This window comes from Camelina sativa, chromosome 15, assembly GCF_030686135.1.
Source record: "Camelina sativa cultivar CO46 ecotype springtype chromosome 15, ASM3068613v1".
In the NCBI taxonomy this organism is placed as follows: Eukaryota; Viridiplantae; Streptophyta; class Magnoliopsida; order Brassicales; family Brassicaceae; genus Camelina; species Camelina sativa.
The window spans coordinates 18,699,634-18,720,759 of record NC_141894.1 but is presented as its reverse complement, the minus strand read 5'-3'; the positions used below and the strand labels follow the sequence as shown (position 1 = coordinate 18,720,759).

At 36.0% G+C, this 21,126-nt stretch overlaps 4 protein-coding genes, 1 long non-coding RNA gene and 1 pseudogene across 7 annotated transcripts; 4 read left to right on the top strand and 2 right to left on the bottom strand.

The window, feature by feature from the left end:
- The first annotated feature begins 94 nt into the window (after window positions 1-94).
- Window positions 95-1,388, top strand: LOC147926802 (uncharacterized; annotated as a pseudogene).
- Window positions 1,389-1,951: 563 nt separating this feature from the next.
- LOC147926801 (uncharacterized) lies at window positions 1,952-3,983 on the top strand. The gene is made up of 4 exons (XR_015582911.1): window positions 1,952-2,435; window positions 2,965-3,130; window positions 3,233-3,308; window positions 3,445-3,983. It is a non-coding gene; the product is annotated as an uncharacterized LOC147926801 (long non-coding RNA).
- Window positions 3,984-4,137: 154 nt separating this feature from the next.
- LOC104747231 (3-isopropylmalate dehydratase small subunit 1-like) lies at window positions 4,138-6,541 on the bottom strand. Of its 3 annotated transcripts, none has more exons than XR_761109.3 (4): window positions 6,404-6,541; window positions 6,166-6,306; window positions 5,942-6,064; window positions 4,138-4,550 (listed from the first exon to the last, which is right to left on the bottom strand). XR_761109.3 is itself a non-coding variant. In XM_010468831.3 (4 exons), exons 1-4 carry the CDS (start codon window positions 6,500-6,502, stop codon window positions 4,534-4,536), a joined length of 390 nt encoding a protein of 129 aa, XP_010467133.1. In that variant the 5' UTR covers window positions 6,503-6,541; the 3' UTR covers window positions 4,138-4,533. The 3 variants fall into 3 exon arrangements, 1 of the variants encoding a protein (XP_010467133.1); XM_010468831.3 differs by having other exon boundaries at window positions 5,942-6,074; XR_015582910.1 differs by lacking the exon at window positions 4,138-4,550 and having other exon boundaries at window positions 5,798-6,064.
- Window positions 6,542-6,928: 387 nt separating this feature from the next.
- LOC104747230 (uncharacterized) lies at window positions 6,929-8,377 on the top strand. Its single transcript, XM_010468829.3, has 3 exons — window positions 6,929-7,195; window positions 7,310-7,460; window positions 7,821-8,377. The coding sequence occupies exons 1-3, from the start codon at window positions 7,076-7,078 to the stop codon at window positions 8,153-8,155; spliced, it is 606 nt and encodes a 201-aa protein (XP_010467131.1). The 5' UTR covers window positions 6,929-7,075; the 3' UTR covers window positions 8,156-8,377.
- A 2,057-nt stretch (window positions 8,378-10,434) lies between these two features.
- LOC104747232 (DExH-box ATP-dependent RNA helicase DExH10) lies at window positions 10,435-16,873 on the top strand. Its single transcript, XM_087488099.1, has 17 exons — window positions 10,435-10,488; window positions 10,594-11,596; window positions 11,860-12,174; window positions 12,280-12,384; window positions 12,478-12,546; window positions 12,783-12,950; window positions 13,038-13,109; window positions 13,184-13,300; window positions 13,786-13,995; window positions 14,088-14,246; window positions 14,473-14,562; window positions 14,687-14,779; window positions 15,099-15,252; window positions 15,336-15,484; window positions 15,584-15,679; window positions 16,336-16,428; window positions 16,520-16,873. Exons 2-17 carry the CDS (start codon window positions 10,613-10,615, stop codon window positions 16,628-16,630), a joined length of 2,985 nt encoding a protein of 994 aa, XP_087344225.1. The 5' UTR covers window positions 10,435-10,488; window positions 10,594-10,612; the 3' UTR covers window positions 16,631-16,873.
- A 660-nt stretch (window positions 16,874-17,533) lies between these two features.
- LOC104747233 (U-box domain-containing protein 35-like) lies at window positions 17,534-20,747 on the bottom strand. Its single transcript, XM_087489325.1, has 7 exons — window positions 20,579-20,747; window positions 20,116-20,192; window positions 19,804-19,922; window positions 19,448-19,699; window positions 19,109-19,376; window positions 18,910-19,011; window positions 17,534-18,814 (listed from the first exon to the last, which is right to left on the bottom strand). Exons 1-7 carry the CDS (start codon window positions 20,745-20,747, stop codon window positions 17,606-17,608), a joined length of 2,196 nt encoding a protein of 731 aa, XP_087345451.1. The 3' UTR covers window positions 17,534-17,605.
- Between the last annotated feature and the right edge of the window lie 379 nt (window positions 20,748-21,126).

Here is a 21,126-nt window from a genome sequence, read left to right as displayed (position 1 = left end):
CACATCTTTTCTCCCAAATCTCTCTTGCTAGCTCCCAATTTTTTTTCTCTCACCATAAAATATCTCTATGCTGGGAATTAAATATTTCTATAACATGTCATCTCCAAATTTAGATGATGAGTACGATGAAATGTTTGATGGATACTTTGATAGTCTATTTCAAAATTGCCTAGATGATTATGGCAATGATCAACAGCCAACTAGTTCAAGGCCGCCAAGAGCTTTTGTTGAAAGAGACCGCGAGGAAGGGCACACTCGTTTATAGAATGATTATTTCAGCGAAAATTCTACTTACTCTCACGCTAGTTTCCGTCGTTGTTTTCAAATGAACAAGTCATTGTTCATTCGTATTGTTAATGCACTATCCAATGAAGTACCATATTTCCAACAAAGAAGAGATGCTACGGGAAGGTTTGGTCTGTCTGGATTACAAAAGTGTACAACAGCCATTCGTTTGTTGGCATATGGCTGTGCAGCAGATGCGGTGGATGAATACCTCCGCCTCGCAGGTAGCACCGCAATGTTATGCTTGGAAAATTTTGTGGAGGGAATTATATATTTGTTTCAGGATACATACCTAAGAAGACCTACGTCAGAGGATCTCCAACGATTACTCAATCAAGGAGAGGCACACGGATTTCCACGGATGATAGGAAGCATTGATTATATGCATTGGGAATGGAAGAATTGCCCAACAGCTTGGAAAGGACAATATTCTCGTGGATCTGGAAAGCCTACAATCGTTTTAGAGGCTGTGGCTTCGCAAGATCTCTGGATTTGGCATGCATTTTTTGAACCTCCAGGTACTTTAAATGATATCAATGTCATTGACCGTTCACCAGTTTTTGATGTAATATTAGAAGGTCGAGCTCCGAGAGAGCTCCGAGAGTAGATTACTTTGTCAATGGTCGACATTACAATATGGCTTACTACCTCATTGATGGTATATATCTGAAATGTGCAAAATTCATCCAATCAATTTTACTTCCACAAGATCTGAAAGCATCATTATTTGCTTATTATCAAGAAGCTGCCCGAAAAGATGTTGAACGTGCTTTTGGGGTTTTGCAAGCTCGATTTGCAATTGTTAAAAATCTCGCCCTTTTTTGGATAAGGCAAAAATAGAAAAGATAATGAGAGCATGTATCATATTGCACAATATGATTGTAGAAGATGAACGGGATGGATACAGTCTGTACAATGTCGCAGAATCCCATCAAGGAGAAGGAAGCAAGACTTCACATGTCGATTTAACATACTCTACAGAAAAGATTGCCGATATGAACAATGTGATGAGCGCTTGGAATCAAGTTCGTGATACAAGGATACATCGACGGTTGAAAGCTGATTTGGTTGAACATATTTGGCAAAAATTTGGCACAACTTAAAATTAACCGATGTTAATTAAGTTATTGATAATGTTTTTATATGTTTCTATTATTCTATGTTTTTTTTATTGTAATATATGTTTGAATTGTTTTTATAATGTAATATATTTGTTTTTTTAATAAAATGTATTATACTGTAACTACAGTTCTAGTTTTATTTTCCTAATATTGTATACATTATATACCAACATTTATAACATTATAAAATATACTTAAAACACAATTTTAATAAAATTTATATAAGACATCTATGTTTAAGGATGACTAATGGGAGGAGGAAAAATTAAAAGGATCAAAACATAGATTAATATTATTTTTAATCTTATTAAAAGTTTAAGATACAAAGATGAGTATGACAAATGGACTTGCCCTTAAAAGAGTACTCATTTTAAAATTCAAACAACATAATATTTTTAAAATTTTCAATATTTATTAAATGAAAACAGTATATATGTTACACATAAATTAAAAACTGTATATTTATTTTAGTTAAATTTAGTTTTAATTAGTATTAATTTTAAAACATGATATAAATATAAGAAAGGAGAATTCTCAAAATTTGCACAATTTTAAGTTTTTAGTCCAAAACTAGCACCTACTCTCAAATGTTCCAAAATTAGCACAAATCCTTTTAATGTATATCATTAATAAAATTAAACTAAAGCAAGGATTAAACAAAATATTGAAATTGTGAGAATTAGAGAATTTGTGTTCCACCGCCGAGAGAAACCATGGAGAGTGAGAATTAGAGCATTGATGGTGTCTAGGTTAACACGGCGGCGGCAACTAGACGGACATTGATTCTTGCCGGAGAGAAGAAACCCAACTTTGATTACCCAACGATAGTGTTGGGGAAGCTGGTGGCAATAGTAGAGATCTGAGCCGTGGTGAGGATATGTGGCGAGGAGGTCTAGTTCTGTAGCGATAGTGTAATACCACCGCCACACAGCGCCGTATACGAAAGGTTGCGACTCCTATGCCCGAGAAAGTGGAATGGAAGAGAATGGTGGGGATATTTGCCAAGCAGCTTCTGATTTTAATCTCAAGGTAAGCTCGATTCTAAATTCTGGATTCGATTCTTAGGTCTCATTTCTTTATTTATCCGCTGAATCCTATGGTGTGATCGACTTCCCTTTCTCATTTTCAAAAGTATTAGATTTTCAATAGATTGACTGATTTGTAATTTGGGTTTCTCAATCAAAAACTCTACTCTTGTCCTTGTTTTTGTTTATTTGGTTTCTGGATTTTATAAAATTGTGTTGGTGAATTGAAATTTAGATGATGATGACGGCGTTTAAGTCTACAAGGAACTTAACGATCAGGCTGGTCCTTGGAGATTTCTTATTCTTTAAATTTTGTTAGGATTATCTCATATTTGATTTGCTCATTTTTTTTCATTTCTCATGACAATAAACTGTCAATAGAGGAATTATAGATATGTTTCTTTAGATGATACATGCTTGTTGATTGCTTTGAGTTCCGTAATTAGAGATAAATTCGATTGAATTGTTCTATTCAAGATTTCTAGAGCGACATTAGTTTGATTCATTTTTTCAATTCTTGATTTAACTTGTAGGTTGCATTAGCACTAAAGGAGCTGGGGATTGTGATGCGTTCCCTTGGACAAAACTCAATCGAAGCAGAGCTTCAAGACATGATTAATGAACTGGACGTGGATGGTAATGGTACCATTGATTTCCTTGAGGTCTTGAAATTGCTTTTGAGTATGGCTAAATTCTAAGGTAAGCAACCAAAACTTCTTATTCCCATGCATTACCCTTTATCTTATAACTCAAGATCTATCTGATGTGATAACAACAAATTTTTCTTGAAAGTAATTGCAGAGCATGTGATGGAACTTTACACCAAGATGACTAATGGATCAACAATCAAAAAGACAAGGAGACTACCTTGTTTGGAGTTACGAGGATGCTAACCCTTATTTTGACTCATTTCCTTTAAAGCTCTATGTTGAATATGTGTTCCTAAATCACTGTCATTGATAATTACTGAATTTTGAAATTCTTCTAAGAATGGAATGTTTTTGTTTTCTTAGTTCACAGTCCAAAGCAGAGAAGAAGATCCTTATAGTTGAGGAACTTGAGCGGGAGAAGAAGAAGAAGGAAGGAAGAGAATGTTTGACTCCTGGTTTGTTTTTTCTCTATTGTGGTTGAGATTGTGTTCAGTCAAGGGAGTGCTTAGATTGTGTTCAAAGGTAATAGAGAATCTGTGGGATTTGACTCGTACCAGGGGGTTCATTAAGAGGATCATCAACTGTTGCAACAAGAAAATGTATGATGTCACTTGGTAGTGATACTGGTGAAATTCAGGAAGGATTACACACAATTTAGGAAGGATTCTTAGAACTTCATGATGACCTTCATAACAAGTTTAGATTTCAGGATGACTTTCATAAAAAATCTGGATATTGGTAAACACTAGGGTAACACAAAAATGATACCATTACCCTTTACTAATGAATTTTTCTTTCTATGTTTTACAATTTTTTTAGTAATGCTGAGTTTTTATGTTGAACTTTTCTTTGTTTTATGAATTCTAATTTATTTTCATAAAGTCATTATTCATAGATGGTTCCTTGATAGCTTGTAGAGTACCTTCTCCTGTTTTTGTAACTTTGAAAACCAACAACATCTATCATTACTATGAAACGTTTTAACTTTTGTTATTTTAATGCACAACAAAAAGTTTAGGAAGGATATCTCACATTTCAGTAAGACCTTCATAAAAATAAAATAAAACATCATGCTGGATATTCTTATTTGCTACTTTAATTGTAAAACACAAATCAATGCACAAAATCAAATCATTATACATCACTACTAATGGAGTAATATGTGATACAATAAAGCAAAAAACATATGCAGAGATTAAAAACTTGTTTTTAAAAAATTTAGGAAAGATTGCATAGCTTTTAGGAAGGTATTCTTGAATTTTAGGAAGACCCTCCATAATGACATGAACTCAAACTTCCACTCAAGTGCCTATTTTCTCATCTTCATCATCAACTTTCTACTTTGTTCTTGAAAAAAAGAACTTGAGCATAGAGGATGCAAGCACATCCTGTAAACAAAGTAGGTATAGCTTCTCTTTGTATGTATGTGGGAAACATAAAGCCTTCCTTCATTCACTTATTGTAGTTGCCTGAGTAAGTCAATCACCAGCTTCAATATCACTTTATAAACTAGGTACTATCCCGCGGAAAACCGCGGGCTGAACTTTTTTTTGATGAAAATTTGTAATAATTTATTTTGTTATTATGTTATTTATAATGATATTTGATTAAAAATTTGTTTCTTATATTATAATTTTTGTATTTTAAAAATGTTTATTAATAATCTGTCAATAAAACATTTGCATTTAATGAATAAAACTGTTTAAACTTTTGTCAATTAAATGAATATCTTGTTATAGTTGTGAAGTAACTAAAAATAACTAATTTTTTTTGAGTATGAATTAGTTTTGATTCTAATAGATTCTTTTTTTTACTTTTCTACAATTTATTTTATTTGATGTGTCTCCTATTTTTTTTTTTAATTAGTTATATTTAATAAATAAATTAATTAATCTTAATTAAGTTTTTCTAATGGCATTGAATGTAATATTTTACACATTGTAAGGTTAGTTTTATATTTGTACTTCTCAATTAATATAGTAGGATTAATGATAATTTTAAATTTATGTAAATATCGATATAACTCGTCCCGCTATATAGCCCCGTCCCGAGATATTTTAACTCGTACTATAGCATCTTAATTTTTAGTACATATTGTTTTGTATTATAAATATTAGATTGAGTTGATATGTTATTTATTAAGATAAAGAACCGGAATAAACCAAATAAAATTTTTTAATTTTGAATGCATGATAAATCAAGCTTTCTACTCATTTGTATTCTGAATCATTTTTGTCTCTTTTATATTATGACTCTGAACCATTGCCTAATTTTTTTAGGCGATGTGGGATATTGTACATGTATTTTTTTATTCATCTATTAAGTAATATATGTCCGTTTTTAAAAATTTGTATTACATCATATGCAGGAAAAAATCACAATTTTTATTAACTAAATGTATTATAGAATAATTCAAGATAATTTAATATAAATTCAAATAAAAATAAAAGAGAATCATATATTTATATTTGAATAAGATAGAAAGATTTCCTTATTTTTAAAACTCTTACCTATAATTAATGCGGTGAAATTTTTGGTAACTAATATTAAAGTCAATGCATTGAATGCTAATTGTTTCCAAAATAATTTTTTGTCAAAAGTTGCTGCAAAAATAATAGTATAGATGGATAAACAAACGAAATTTGAAACACTTTATTAGTGGTTAAGTCATTATCATCTTCCCACACAAAACTATAATACCTACTACTATGTTATCTTTCTTTATTAGAACACTATGTTTCCCATTATTAATGTCAAGCTTCCAATTATTTCACAGTTCTCAATCAATCGAACATACATGAAGGCAAAACAAGCATCAACATATTGAATCATTCCAGGTTTTGTAGATAAACAAATATACCTCCAACATCAATGACTGGTCCAACGTCACCAATAGACATCAACTTATACTCTTTCCCAGTTGTGTGATGTGTGATTGATAAGAATACTATCACCTTCCCCAACTCATGTGTCGCAACATCCCCTGTTTTACACTAATCACAAACTCTAACTTCCTAATCCAACAAATAAATCTCACCTGTAACTAAAATTTCTAAAAAAGAATATAGCGTAAGATTGAACTACCAGTGCTTTAGCTCCCTCAGCATCAAGACAAACCGAAGCGTGTTCACGAGACGATCCACATCTGAAGTTTTCACCGTCGATGATGATCGAGTACTTGGTCTTCATCTCACCCCAAATGAACGAATCGCTCCTTGTAAGAAGCTGGGAGACCAACTAATTAGTTCAAATTCAAAATTCAAAATTGAGACAAGTAGTAATCAGATTGGATTGGATCGAGAGTTTGGTTGGAGACTCATACAAAGTTTATGTGTGTGATTGCCAATTGAATCACCACCGTTGTTGTCTTTGTAAGGAGCATTGTCGGGTCGCGATACATTGATGGCCTTGGAATGGTCATCGTTGTTGATCTTGATCTCTAACTCGGCAGACTAGAACTCACCGGAGATGATGAAGCTGTCGGGGTTTCAAAGGCGTCTTTGGAGCTATGGAGAACTCACCAGAAACATTGGAGCACAACGACGTTAAACAATGATTTTTTCTGAATATTAAATTAAATACTCAACATTTAAAAATGCTAGATTTAGAACAATTAATCATATGTGCTACTTGTGGAAGAAAAACTTAAAGTTGTGATACTCTTAGATATTTTTCTATAACAAATTAGTTTTAAAAATCAGGAAGAAGAAAGAAAAATCAACTAAAAGAAATTAAACTAGTCGACAGTTTCTAGATCCATCTAGAATATCTGAGAAAGTCTCTTTCTCTTTCCTCAAGCTCTTCTTTTTCTACCTCTGCAATCAAATTTAAACATTCTTCTCACAAGCTTCTCTTGTCACTCTCTTGGTCTATTTTTTTTTTTTTTTTGTTGTTCTCGAATTCTCAACTCGCATTAACCCTAACCTTATTCATTCTCGGAGTTTAGTGGATTTGAGTAATTCGGCGAGAGAGCTTTTCGTAGCCATTGGAAAACATGGCGGGATACGATTGCTTACCGATGAAGATGAAGATGAAGAGGAAAGATATCGAGAGAGTTAACAACGATTTCTCGGATTTCTCACTCTCTTCTCCTGCCAGAAAGATTCGCCGTTTGGTAATATTACATGATCTTTCTTCTCTATTCTAATTTCGAAACCCTAGTTTGTGATTAATTGATTGATTACTGGGATGATGATGATGATGATGATGTTGATGTCTTTGTAATCAGGATTTGGATTTGCCACCGATTATGGAGGAAGATGAAATCAAATCGGTTCCGGTTAACGAAGAGAGAGCTATTGTTCTTTATAAGCCTCTCCAGCAATATCATCATCAACCTCACCTTTTTGTTGATACTGACTTGGTTTCAGGGCTTAAGAGTAAGTTTGCTTTACTTTTTTAGTTTTGTGTTTCCATGGTGTACAAAATGCTATTGTGTAATTGACTTGGTGTTTAAGATTAAGCATATGAGAAGATATGGGTTCTGTGAGAGTCTTAGTAACTATAAATATTTTGCTACGATGAATGATGTCATGAGTGGTTTACATTGTTGTTAGCCATGAGAGATTGCTATTTTCAATAGACCAAAAATTTACCAATGTTAGTTTCAGATTATATGAGAACTTGATTCGTTGAAACATTTGTTGTTAGCTTTCGTCTTTGCATTAGGGGATCATGTTTGTTCTCGATTTGACTATTCTGATGGGTGGTGTGATTTCTCTTTTTACCTTGTTTTGCAGATAGATTTTTGCGTGATGCAGTGGTAACTGATGATCTATGTGATAACGATGATGATGACGAAAAACACAAGCAGCAGGCGGTTGTTCGCTGGGACTCATCCCAGTTCCAGTCCTTTGACGAATCGCCTGCGCCAGAGATTACTGATTTGTTGGATGGTGAGGATGAGATGATGGAAGAAGCAGCCATGGATGTGGAAGAAGCATCGCTGCCACAGCAGCAGCCGCAGCCGCAGCTCGTGGGAGGGTTGCATCAGTGGCAGCAGCAGCAACAACTTCATTGTATGGTACCACAACTTCCCCAAACCAACTCTACTCCTATCTCTTGGTACCGATGACTTAATAGTAGTAAACGTAGAACTAGTCTTTTTCATTGGTACTTCTGTCACTGTATATCTTCTTCCTCTTTTGCTAGGCTATCAATGTCAGTTATTTGTTGGATTGAATGTAAGAGCACAAAGTGATGTGTCTGGTTCAAGATTTCCTTTAAGAAAGAACCTTTCTGTTCATTGTTTCCAATTAAAAAACATGAAGCAAGGGTTTGCTTGCTTTCTCCCGAATCCTTAAACAAAGATGAACTCTTAACTACCAGCCACCCACTCAACATAATTTTGAAGTAAAATAACTGGCATAGCTAACCGATTTTAAAAGTTTAGACTGTAGATGCTTAACTAAGTTCTCATGGATTTTATTCACCTTTAAAAAGGGCATGGAGTGCGTATGGAAAATCTTATTGTGTTACAGGTCGCTCATGCGGACAAGAGAAACAGTTCACACTTGGATCCGGTCTATATACTCAACGAAATAAAGCGGAGACATTCAGCCAGTGTTTGAAGACAAGTCATGTGGATCACGCACAAAGAATATGTGACCAACTTGAGTGTCCAGAAATAAATTAAAGAAAAAAATAAACGATGTAATTGACTGGTCGACCATATTGGGACATCGTGGCGCCAATGTGCCCCAGTTCAATATTCCATAGGATCCGAGACAAGAGACCGGATAGACTAGATCGGTGACGCATGTCACAATTTGCGACCAATCACTCATGGCCAGTGGATAAAGAATCCAAACGTTCTTACTGATCCGTTTTACCGGGTCCGTCCTATATCTGAAATGATAGAAAGCTATATGTTTTTTTTTTTTTTTTTTTTTAATTAGTTTTAGATCTACATTAAGCTCCAAGTTTCACTTGCCTAGTTTGGGAAAATTGGATGAGATTCTTATCAAAATTTTCATTGAGGTTGTTAGGCCTATCTTAATCATCTACTATATTAATCACCACAAATTGTTAAATGAACTTCGTAGATGAATAAATCTTAGCTTAGCTAGTTACGAGAGACATAAACCTAAAAGTACTTGAATATAATTAACTGCTTCCAATTTATTTAGACTGTACAAATGAAAATTTAGTAACTCTAATTGATTATTAAAAACTAAATAATGTTTGAGAGAGGATTAATATCGAATTAGCAATACTCTCCCCATGAACATTATCATTCTTAACATTTGCATCACAGTTTTTCTTTATCTTGGTTTCCTAATGGCGGATCTATTAAGGGGAAAGGGGGTTCAATTGACCCCCCCATTCATATTGAAATTAAGATTTTTTGTATAGAAATATGGTAAATAATAGACTTTGACACCCCTAAACAGGGTTCAATCCTCCTTATGACACAGGTAAAAATATTTGCTGGGTCTACCTTCCTATAGGTCACTCCTAAAAATAACGTTTAGGTTTTTTTTAGTTCTTTACAATCCAAAATGGTTACTTGATTAACTTTCTCGTTTAGTTCTTTGCTTATATATGCTTCGTTAATATTGGTATTAGTTGTCACTGATCCATAAAACAGACAAGTACAAATACTAATGAGTTTATAAAGAAACAACATTCGAAAATTGATCACAAATGCATATGTGTTGAAGGACTTGTTATGGTGACTACTTATGGCATTGGCTTGTATTGATAAGAGTAAGACTTTGCAGATCAGGTACGTGCACATATCTGCCCACAACTGTTGCAGGTCCGGATGTGGTGTTGGGGTCTTGTCAGGGATAGATCCTCACCCTAAAAAGAAGCCCGGCCCAGGAAAAGCCCACAATAACTCTCCTAAGGAGGAAGGGTATTTTGGTTTTTTTGGAAGGACGAACCGACACGATTCCTTATAAAGGGCAGGCGTACGGCCTTCGAAGCGGGGATCGTGGAAAAGGCAAGAGAGTTCGTCTGGCAAGTACAAGTTCCAACCCATCCAGCAAGAGTCGACGAGCTCACAGCTCGTCCTTTACGCCCATCCATTAAGTTGTGTTGTAATCCGTCTTTTGTGCCTCGGCACCGATTAAATAGAAGAGAACTTCGACCTCCTTTTACCGAAGTAAAACACTCTAATTGTAACCGATTTGGACATCAACAGGTTTCTCACTCAAGTATGTTTTTATTGTCGTAAGCTCTGTCGCTGTCACGGCGTTATGGTTTTTCTTGCGAAGAAAAAGTAGTTGGAGTTTTTATTAATGGGCTTTATATGTAAGCCCAATTAATCAAACCCTAAATCTCAGTCCTTCATAAAAGAAGCCCAAAACGACAAAACCCCGTTTCGATTTTTGACGTCTTCGTTTTTACTTCAAAGCAACAAAAGCTCCCGCCGCCGCCGTATTCACGACCACCGTTCCCTAGGTTTTGAGCTTGAAACCCTAAGTTTCTGGCTTTTAAAATTTTAAACCTATTTAACTCTCAAGTTTGTGTCTTTCTCACTTGATTCTGATTTTGTCTATTCTGTAGCGAAAGAGTTTGCGAATTCATGAACACCCAAATGGAAGAACCAGAGACGCTCGGCAAAAGAAAAGTAGCTGAAAGCTCAAAACTTGCTGATGAGTCTCCAACGCCTGAACCAACGACGAAGCGTAGAAGCCTTAAACGTGCTTGTGTACATGAAGTCGCTGTTCCCAACGATTATACACCAACGAAAGAGGAGACGATTCATGGGACGCTTGATAATCCTGTCTTCAATGGAGACATGGCCAAGACCTACCCTTTTCAGCTCGACCCTTTTCAGAGCGTATCTGTAGCTTGCTTAGAGAGGAAAGAGTCGATTTTGGTTTCTGCCCATACTTCAGCTGGTAAAACTGCAGTCGCTGAGTATGCTATTGCAATGGCGTTTAGAGATAAGCAGAGGGTTATTTATACTTCACCCTTGAAAGCTTTGAGTAATCAGAAGTATAGAGAATTGCAGCATGAGTTTCAAGATGTTGGTTTGATGACTGGTGATGTTACTCTCTCACCTAATGCTAGTTGTTTGGTTATGACAACAGAGATCCTGAGAGCCATGCTTTATAGAGGGTCTGAAGTCTTGAAGGAGGTTGCTTGGGTTATCTTTGATGAGATTCATTACATGAAGGATAGGGAAAGAGGAGTTGTTTGGGAAGAGAGTATTATATTCTTGCCCCCTGCTATTAAGATGGTTTTTCTTTCAGCCACAATGTCGAATGCTACTGAATTTGCAGAATGGATATGTTATCTGCACAAGCAGCCATGTCATGTTGTGTACACAGATTTTAGGCCAACTCCTTTGCAGCATTATGCTTTTCCTGTCGGTGGGAGTGGACTGTACCTTGTGGTTGATGACAATGAGCAATTTAGGGAGGACAATTTTAGTAAGATGCAGGATACTTTCCCGAAACCGAAATCTGTTGACGGGAAAAAGAGTGCAAACGGTAAATCAGGTGGTAGGGGTGCTAAAGGTGGAGGTGGACCTGGTGATTCTGATGTTTACAAAATTGTTAAGGTATGTATATTGTTTATGGATATCATACATTGCTGCTTGTGGTGCTGAGTTCTACTATATCCACTTTTTCATGTTGTAAGGTTGGCATTTTATGAATGTGGATTTTGGAATTTTTGTTGCATCAAACCGCTCTATAAGTTTTAGTTCAAGTGTCTCCAAACTTTGCTTATGCCTGTGAAGTTCTACTTTACTTCTTTTGAGATGGTACCAATAGTGTAGATTCAGGGCTCCAGTTATATATTAAATCTTGTCTGTTGTTGCAGATGATCATGGAGAGAAAATTTGAACCAGTCATCATCTTCAGCTTCAGTAGAAGAGAGTGTGAACAGCATGCATTGTCAATGTCAAAACTTGATTTTAATACAGATGAAGAGAAAGAGATTGTGGAACAGGTGTTCACTAATGCCATTCAGTGCTTGAATGAGGAGGATAGATCTTTACCTGCCATTGAACTGATGTTGCCACTGCTGCAACGTGGTATTGCTGTCCATCATTCTGGTCTTCTTCCTGTCATCAAGGAATTAGTGGAGCTGCTTTTTCAGGAAGGACTTGTGAAAGCACTTTTTGCCACAGAAACTGTAAGATGTTTTGGGACTAATTTGTCTTTTCAGTTTGTTGAACTAATGTTAAACTCTCTGTTATACTAATTTATGACTATTTCTTAAACGCAACCGTTGTATCAGTTTGCTATGGGTTTGAACATGCCCGCAAAAACTGTAGTGTTTACTGCTGTGAAGAAGTGGGATGGTGACAGCCATCGTTACATTGGCTCTGGTGAATATATTCAGGTGGGTTGTAATTAGATGACACTAGTAGTTAATTCAGTGAAGTGGCAGAAAATGATTTTGTAGTAATTTTCTTATCATATTGAATGCCTGTAGATGAGCGGCAGGGCTGGACGTCGTGGAAAGGACGAACGTGGCATCTGCATTATTATGATTGATGAACAGGTAATTTTATCAGTAATTTTGGTGGCTTACAGTTACATTGATTACCAGCGTAACCAGTTCTTCCCATCCGGAATACCTCGATTCATCTCTCTCTGCGTATAATAGTTATGTGCACAGCATACTATATGCACCAAAAAATTGTAGCCTTTATACTGTCTTGGAAGAGGATTGATTCAAGATAATTATCTTTTGTTTTCTCCAATCTCTTAGATTTTGTTTATGGTGTTATTCAACAGATGGAGATGAATACACTCAGGGACATGATGTTGGGCAAACCAGCCCCGTTGCTTAGTACTTTTAGGTTGAGTTACTACTCAATTTTGAATTTATTGAGTCGTGCCGAAGGACAATTTACTGCTGAGCATGTTATAAGGCACTCGTTCCATCAATTCCAGCATGAAAAGGTAGCTGTTGGATGCTATTTCTTTCGTTCTCTCTAAATTATATCTACAATTGTGTTATGCTAATTTACGCTAGTGTTCCAACCTCAGGCTTTACCAGATATTGGGAACAAGGTTTCCAAACTTGAAGAGGAAGCTGCCATCCTTAACGCTTCTGGAGAGGTGCTCTCAGGACTTTCTAGTCTCACGTCTGTAAAATTATTTGGGTCTGTTCTCACCTTTTTATTTTTCTTCAGGCGGAGGTTGCTGAATATCATAAGCTACAACTTGACATAGCTCAACATGAAAAGAAACTTATGTCAGAAATAATAAGGCCTGAAAGGGTGCTTTGTTTTCTTGAAACTGGTCGGCTGGTAAGGTCTCATAAATTTCAGACACTTGGTTAAATCCTAGAGATATTGAGTCATTGATTCCAGTCTGCAGCCTGCAAATGGTAGATTGGTTGCTTTCTTAGTCCTCCTTATATTAGAAAGAGAAAAGTTACATTGTAAAGCTTGTTTTTGCTTCATTATTGATGATTACATTGTTAAGTTCTCATCTATTAGCAGACAAGGATAGTTAGTAACCAAGTTGTACCATACACTTTTTCTCACTAGCTATGCGTCATAGGTTGTACTTAGATCGTTACAGGTAATCATCTTCATATTGTTTAACTTAAAATATGAATGCCCTCATTCTGTTCCCTTCTGTTATGACAAAAGTTTCGTTCATGGGTTGGACAAATATCTTACAGCTATATTCAGGGGGATGTGTATCGTATATGAATGCAGTTCATGACAGTAAGTTTTTAATATAACAGGAGCTTCATAGTAACTTACTGGGGAAGTGTTATGTACAGGTTAAGATTCGAGAAGGTGGAACAGACTGGGGTTGGGGAGTTGTAGTTAATGTTGTTAAAAAATCTTCAGTTGGAACTGGTTCGGCTTCTTCAAATGGTGGCGGATATATAGTGGATACACTACTTCATTGCACTACTGGTCTTAGCGAAAATGGTGCAAAGCCAAAGCCATGCCCTCCCCGTCCTGGGGAAAAGGGTGAGATGCATGTGGTGAGCACACTTTCATTGCCACAGAACTTGCATGATATTCTATTTGCATGAGTAAGTGGAGTTTTTTGACAAATTTTTCTTGTCTTTTTTAGGTTCCTGTTCAGCTACCCTTGATTTCTGCTTTGAGCAGACTAAGGGTATCAGTTCCTTCTGATCTTCGGCCAGTAGAAGCAAGACAGAGCATACTACTTGCATTAGAGGAGTTGACAAATCGCTTCCCTCTAGGGTTCCCAAAACTCCATCCAGTCAAGGTTTCTTTTTAAGCTGTTCAAGTAGTGCTATCTTCGATGAAAGGCTTTACACAATTTCTTAATTGCTGCCAAAATGCATAAATCATATGCTTACTGTATTCTTATTTTCTCAAGTGACTCATCGATCTCATATTGCATACTGTCTTTCTTGCTAGGCTTCCATTTTTGAACTAAAAATTAGCATAAGATGGCATTCAGGTCTCATTGGATCTAAAATATTCTACAGGAAATGAATATTCAAGATACAGAGATAGTGGATCTGGTCAGCCAAATCGAAGAAGTTGAACAGAAGTTACTTGCTCATCCGATGCACAAGGTCTTGCTGCATGCAGTATTCCTTAAACTTAATATAAAGACATGAGGACAAAATTTTGTGAAAGCATATTAAGAAGTTCAGCCACTTATCAATATATCTATTCTCATTTTTCCTGTGTTTGCAGTCTCAAGATGATCAACAAATCAAGAGTTTCCAGAGGAAAGCAGAGGTGAATTATGAGATTCAGCAGCTGAGATCGAAAATGCGTGATTCCCAGGTATGAACAAATCATGCATGGAATCCTATATGGCTATATATGAGTGTTCTTCTGCAAGGAATATGTACTTTTCAGTAGGGTTTTTACTTTGTATGATAAATTCTTCTTGATCTAATTTGTGCATTTTCTTGTTTGTCTTTCTTTATCTCCGTATAGACTAGAAAAGTGTAACAGGGTGATGGAGTTTTACGTTTCATCCCTTCCTACTGTCTTTTGAATAAATTGTAGAATGTTCACTGATTACTAGACTCTCTGCTATAGTTTAATATCTATTTTCGTCTCTCTAGTGTCTTACAGCATAAATTTTTTATCTCTGCAGCTCCAAAAGTTTCGGGATGAGCTTAAAAATCGCTCTCGGGTATTAAAGAAACTTGGACACATTGATGCGGATGGTGTCGTCCAGTTGAAAGGACGAGCTGCGTGCTTGATAGACACAGGGGATGAATTGCTTGTCACTGAACTGATGTTTAATGGTAAAAAACTGCTTTAGTTAACCACTTATAAGTTTAGGCCATTTAGGTGACTGAGGCAGTGTTTACATTAAAATCCTAATCAGGTACTTTTAATGATCTGGATCATCACCAAGTAGCAGCCCTTGCAAGCTGTTTTATTCCTGTGGATAAATCAAATGAACAGGTAAATTTAAGAAATGAACTTACTAAACCATTGCAGCAGCTCCAAGATAGTGCACGAAAAATTGCAGAGGTAATTTAATTTCCTAGCTGAAAGCTTGTTTATTTATCTGCATGAACAGTTTATTGTTGTTTTTTCCCCTGTAATCCTTATTCGTTTTTGTGATGCCAGATACAACATGAATGCAAGCTGGAAATTGACGTTGAAGAGTATGTGGAATCCACCATCAGGCCTTTCCTGATGGATGTTATCTACTCTTGGTCAAAGGTTGGTATTAAATATCAGACATGCTGATAAATATAATTAATAGTCTCATTACGATGAGAGTACTTTAAAATAGACAAAAAATAATCTCTGCATCTAGATTTGTCATGAACCATATACGATAGAATACCCAACTCTCCTAAACCACCTTTACTCACCAGTCCAAAATTATTCTAATCTATGACTAATTAGGCTGATGTCTGTAATGTCTTGAGGACGTATTAGTTCCGTCCCCTAGAGTTTCAACTAGTCCTCAAGCTGAATCTTAACATGCTGGGACTGCTCCTGAGCTAACACGGCCACCTAATCAGAACCAAATTTCCAACATAGAACAAAGGGTATACCCGAGAGAATCTCCAACTCCCCAGACCTTCTGTTGCCAATTATATTGCCTCACAAGTCTGTCGACCCACTCGTTATTCTAATCATTCACTCTAGCTTACTCAAGTACTAGCTATGTGTGAGGCTGACATGGGATAATAAACCTCTGAGCTCTCTTTATGTCTTATAAGCTTAGATGAGTAGTAAAGTTTATACTTCATACATAAAACTTCTGTGTTATGCACAGTGAATGTTATTTTGTTCTGCGAGCTACATTTTCATTCCTGGATATTGAGCTCAATAGAAAATTGATATTCTTGATTGTTTCTCTTTGAAAGGGCGCGAGCTTTGCAGAGATTATACAAATGACTGACATATTTGAGGGTAGTATCATTAGGAGCGCTAGAAGGCTCGATGAGTTTTTGAACCAGGTAACGTCACCAAACTCTCTATATCATCTGCAATTACATTTCCGTGAACCTCTACAATAACTGATGCCACTTTGATTGGGGATCTCTTCAGCTTCGAGCTGCAGCGGATGCAGTTGGAGAAAGCAGTTTAGAGAGCAAGTTTGCAGCTGCTAGCGAGAGCTTGCGACGAGGTATTATGTTTGCAAATTCGCTTTACTTGTAAGTACGCTCTTGCAGAATTTAGCTTGCTGAGTTGGGGCAGCCATGGAACACAACATGTTGAAACATAACTTCATAGAGAAATGCTTGTTTGTACTTTCCTATGTACTCATTGATCTCGAATCACGATAGCCCTTAGTTTGACGATACGTGGGATAATGATGAAATTTACAGAGCTCGTAAGGTATCTAATTATTATATGCCAAGTTAACCAGCTTTAGGCTGGGATAGTTTGGTAATTTCAGCATAGTGGTTTTGCTTTTAATTCCAGAAGATAAATTGAGTATGTTACTGTAGAAACGCAAAATGTTTTGCTTGTGGTGTCTTCAATCTTCATCAAGTTTCAAACATAAATAGCCCAAACAACTTTTTGCATTATACTTTTTTTTGCTCTTGCAACGAATTTAAAATATAGAACGTTTGATTTATAGTTTTATTTTGTATTTGACCCATATTCACAAGTAATTCTACAAAGTTTTCCGTTAAGGTTGAAAAGATTTGGAAAGGACATTTTCATAAATAGTGGTGTGGTAAGAGCAAAATAGTAGAAATTGTGAGTGTATACACTTGATAATTTTGTATCGAAAGTCTATGATGTTTGAATGCTCCAAAGTATGAGAACTTAATATGAGCTCCAACATAGTCTTTAGGCTCAGTTACACTTGTTACCAAATAAACAAGCAAGAGGAGCCATTAGAAGAGGAAATGCTTCAATGAAAAGAACCCGACAAAATCTTCCTCTCAACTAGGATTCATCATTTCACTATAGAATTTTTCTTATACTAAATGGGTTCTCCATCTTCCTCTTGTCTTGTTCTCTTGACTCCATTTTAATTATTCCTCCTCAAGACGGTGTGCTAGTTTTTATTGCATCTCTCATCATATCCAGGTTTGTTGAGAGATGGATTGCTTATTATCTCCTGAACGCCGAAAGAAGACAAAAAGGAAGATAGTTTAGTAATCAAGACATGCTTACAATCTAAAGTACTTTCTTTGACGCATTTACTTGGATTGATGATAGATTGTCGATATGGCTGTTATCATGACTGCTTTTGGGTGAAGGATGCATGCTTTCTTCTGCTAAGTCCATAAGCCTTTTAATCTCGGGCAACACATCCTTTCCTAGATTAGGTCTGTCTTTACGACTTAACGATGCGCATTGCAGACCAATTTTTGCTAATATTAAGGTCTCTGGAAGAGGCCAGTCAGGAACAGCAGGGTCGAGTATCTCAGCAAAAGTTCTTTCCTCAATTGCTTTCTCGACCTGACTTGTTAAGCTCATTGGTGGCTTGGCCGTAAGTATTTGCAAAAGCATTATCCCGAATGAGTATATGTCCGATTTGGTTCCAAGCATACCCGTTTGTTGGTATTCTGGATCAATGTAACACAGGGTCCCAGCAGCTGACGTTATTCTGTATTGTGTTGCAATGTCATTAACCGAAGGAGGGACAAGCCTAGCCAATCCAACGTCAGAGATCTTGCTGACCATGTGCTGGTCAAGCAATATGTTGGCTGGTTTCAAGTCACGGTGTACCAATGGCTCTGGTTTTAACTGGTGGAGGAAATTAAGACTAGTGGCGATTTCAGCTGCAATACGGAATCTTAGCTGCCATGAAAGAACTGGAGAGTTTCCTCGTCTAAGGAGACGATCTTCTAGGCTACCGTTGGCCATGTATTCATAGACTAAACAACCATATTCTGCACAAGCTCCAAGTAACAGAACCATATTTGGATGTCTTATGCTAGTCAGAACGTCCACTTCTTGTTGGAATTGTGATCTTCCTTGTTTTGCATCCGGTCTCACAACTTTTATAGCCATATGTGTGTAATCTAAAGTACCTTTAAACACAGGTCCATAACCACCTTCTCCAATCTTGCGACTACTTGAGAAATTTTCTGTTGCCTCTTCAATCTCCTCAATTGTGTATTTTCTATACATTTTATCACATTCATTTAGAGAGTGCATTGCTTTATTGTTATCCTCTACTTCTCTCAGAGCTGCCGTTTCGATTTGCTTTCTCTTTTGAGCTTCAATTTCTGCCGTTTTGTTAGCAGTCGCTAATGCTTCCATAGCTGCTCTACTCTTTGCTTTCTCATTCTCTGCCATTGCCATTGCTGATTCCTTGGCAAGTCTTGCTTCTTCTAGTTTCTGTTCCCTTTCTAGATTCCATTTGTGTAACTCAGTAGTCTGAAAAGACAGATTTTTTTTTTTTTTTTTTTTGTCTTAATATCATAAAACATAATGATTATTTCAAGTGTATACATATATATATGTATGTATACCATTTTCTTGGCTGCAATTGCTTCTTTACATGCAGTGTTGTACATGTCCATTGTATACTTGAGCTCTAGTTTTAGCCTTCTCATCTCACCTTCGACGTCTTCCTTTAAGATTTTACAAAGTAAACAAAGAAATACTAATTTATTAGGCCTGAAAATGTGATCAATTTTTTTTTTTTTTTTTTTTTTTTTCTGAATTTACCTGACTATATATTGACAATGAGGAGAGTCTCCCACTTTCTTGTGAGCTCGAGGAGAATGCAGAATAGGTAGAACCCAAGTCTATGGACTGCTTCTCTGATGAGCATGAGGATGTAGCAAAGCTGCATCGGTTGTCTTCAAACTCCGAACTAACCGAGAGACGAGGTGTTGGTAACATCCAATCCATGCTTGGCCTATCACTACTCACAATCGATAAATCGGAGTCTGTCACTGAGGCTTGATACGTTCCTTTTCTCAAATATGGATACCTATTCGTTTTATTACCATTTAGTTGTCTACAAACAGATTTATAGGAATGCGATTTTTTAGGGGAACATACTTGATTTCGATCTCGTCCTGTGTACTTTGAACCAATTGATGCCGCCTTCTCTCAGCTTTGGGAATGGAGTTTTTGCTGCTGCTGGCGTTGCTCGACCGACCTGGTAATTGTGGACGTATTGTGCAAAGTGGAGGAGGTGAAGACGTTGCTGACCTAACGGACGATATTTTGCCTCTAGAGATTGAATAAACTGTACAGAAATTGGGTGCTCCTTTCATCACTGAGCTCGTAACATCTACCGCTTTAAACCGTCTATGCTTGGCAACACCAAACACCCACATTTACTCAATATATGACTTTTATATTTGTATTATTAACAAGAGGAGAGGAGGAGTAAGAAATAGAAATCGTCTTACTTTAAAAGAGTCATCTTAGATGCGCCGAGTACTAGAATATCAATCGCATTCTCTCGCACATACTCTATGATTCCTTTAGCAGCATCAACGTCCTCCAATACAACATCTTCACATTTTATCTGTCAAACAATACTCTCAAATCTTTAAATTTTTTGACAAAAACACCTCCCTCTCTCACTTAACTATCTAAACCATAAAATATAAATTAATCTAATATTGATATTAATGTAAATTTGTGTTCAAGTGATAGTTTCGATTAACGATTACGAAAATACATTAAACTAATATATTTAACAGAGGTGCAAAACTCACGTCTTTTCTAGTGCAGAAACATCGGAATGGAAGAAACAATTCTTTAACCTCATCTCCACACTTATTTGGGTGGGTTCCTGCATCAACATGATGATGTTTTTATTCAAGGTATATTTGAAAAATACTCCTTCCATTTTATGTAGATTGTTTTTTTTTTTTCTTCTTCACATACAGTATGTTAAAAACAATTAATATCAACCTTTTCTAGTGAAAATATACTCCACAAATTACAACACATTTCAAAAACTTTTATTAATTCTTCTCCATATTTAAAAATACATCGATTAGATATTCTTTTTACGTTGAATTGATTCAGCGTTTTTTTTTAAAAAAAAGATATGCTTTTTATGAATATGTAGTTGTAATAAAAAAAAAAACAGGGAAAAAACTTAAAAAATCAATCTAAAAAACGGAAGTAGTAGATTATTAGATGACTAAATAATGATGAGCATTAGGGTGGTACCATTATGAGCATGAGTTTGCTTGACTCTAACATGAATAAGAGTAAGAGTCTCTCCTGGTATCAGGAGATTATCAACAGCCCATTTCAATGCAGCCTGACTTCCTTTGTCTCGATCGATCGCAACTGCGACGTTTTCGTCTCTTCGCTCGCCTTCTGCCATCTTCACCATTTCCTAAAACTCTTGCTAACAAACCTTACAGTTTGTTTATAAATGCAACATATTGGGTTTCAAAGCCGTTGGGAATTATATGCCAATATTAGCAAATAGACAAAAGACAAGTTTTGGACTCTCTTTTCTGTTGTGTTCCGTTGTCTTTCATTGTGTCTTTTTTAGTTTTTGTTATATAGAGAAAGCTGTTATTATATAACTACAGTAATATTTTTGCATATAACATGGTCGTAACTTATAACTGAAGTAAAATCACGCACAACTATAGCATTCATATTTTCTATTTTTATCTAGGCTTTAAACAAACATACATTTAAAAAATTTCTTTACACAATTTGTATTCATATTATTCTTCCCAAACCTATCTTCTCTCCTCTTC

Excerpts from the sequence above, each read along its gene's own strand:
- LOC104747231 (XM_010468831.3), bottom strand. The coding sequence starts at position 6,502 with ATGACCATTCCAAGGCCATCAATGTATCGCGACCCGACAATGCTCCTT. Across the intron at positions 6,307-6,403 it reads CAATCACACACATAAACTTT|CTTCTTACAAGGAGCGATTC; the intron begins GTATGAGTCTCC and ends TTGGTCTCCCAG. Across the intron at positions 6,075-6,165 it reads CTGAGGGAGCTAAAGCACTG|TGTAAAACAGGGGATGTTGC; the intron begins GTAGTTCAATCT and ends GTTTGTGATTAG.
- LOC104747230 (XM_010468829.3), top strand. The coding sequence starts at position 7,076 with ATGGCGGGATACGATTGCTTACCGATGAAGATGAAGATGAAGAGGAAA. Across the intron at positions 7,196-7,309 it reads CCAGAAAGATTCGCCGTTTG|GATTTGGATTTGCCACCGAT; the intron begins GTAATATTACAT and ends CTTTGTAATCAG. Across the intron at positions 7,461-7,820 it reads CTTGGTTTCAGGGCTTAAGA|ATAGATTTTTGCGTGATGCA; the intron begins GTAAGTTTGCTT and ends CTTGTTTTGCAG.
- LOC104747232 (XM_087488099.1), top strand. The coding sequence starts at position 10,613 with ATGAACACCCAAATGGAAGAACCAGAGACGCTCGGCAAAAGAAAAGTA. Across the intron at positions 12,547-12,782 it reads TTATTATGATTGATGAACAG|ATGGAGATGAATACACTCAG; the intron begins GTAATTTTATCA and ends GTTATTCAACAG. Across the intron at positions 12,951-13,037 it reads ATCAATTCCAGCATGAAAAG|GCTTTACCAGATATTGGGAA; the intron begins GTAGCTGTTGGA and ends TTCCAACCTCAG.
- LOC104747233 (XM_087489325.1), bottom strand. The coding sequence starts at position 20,747 with ATGGTGAAGATGGCAGAAGGCGAGCGAAGAGACGAAAACGTCGCAGTT. Across the intron at positions 19,377-19,447 it reads CAGGACGAGATCGAAATCAA|GTATCCATATTTGAGAAAAG; the intron begins GTATGTTCCCCT and ends TAAAACGAATAG. Across the intron at positions 18,815-18,909 it reads CAATTGCAGCCAAGAAAATG|ACTACTGAGTTACACAAATG; the intron begins GTATACATACAT and ends CTGTCTTTTCAG.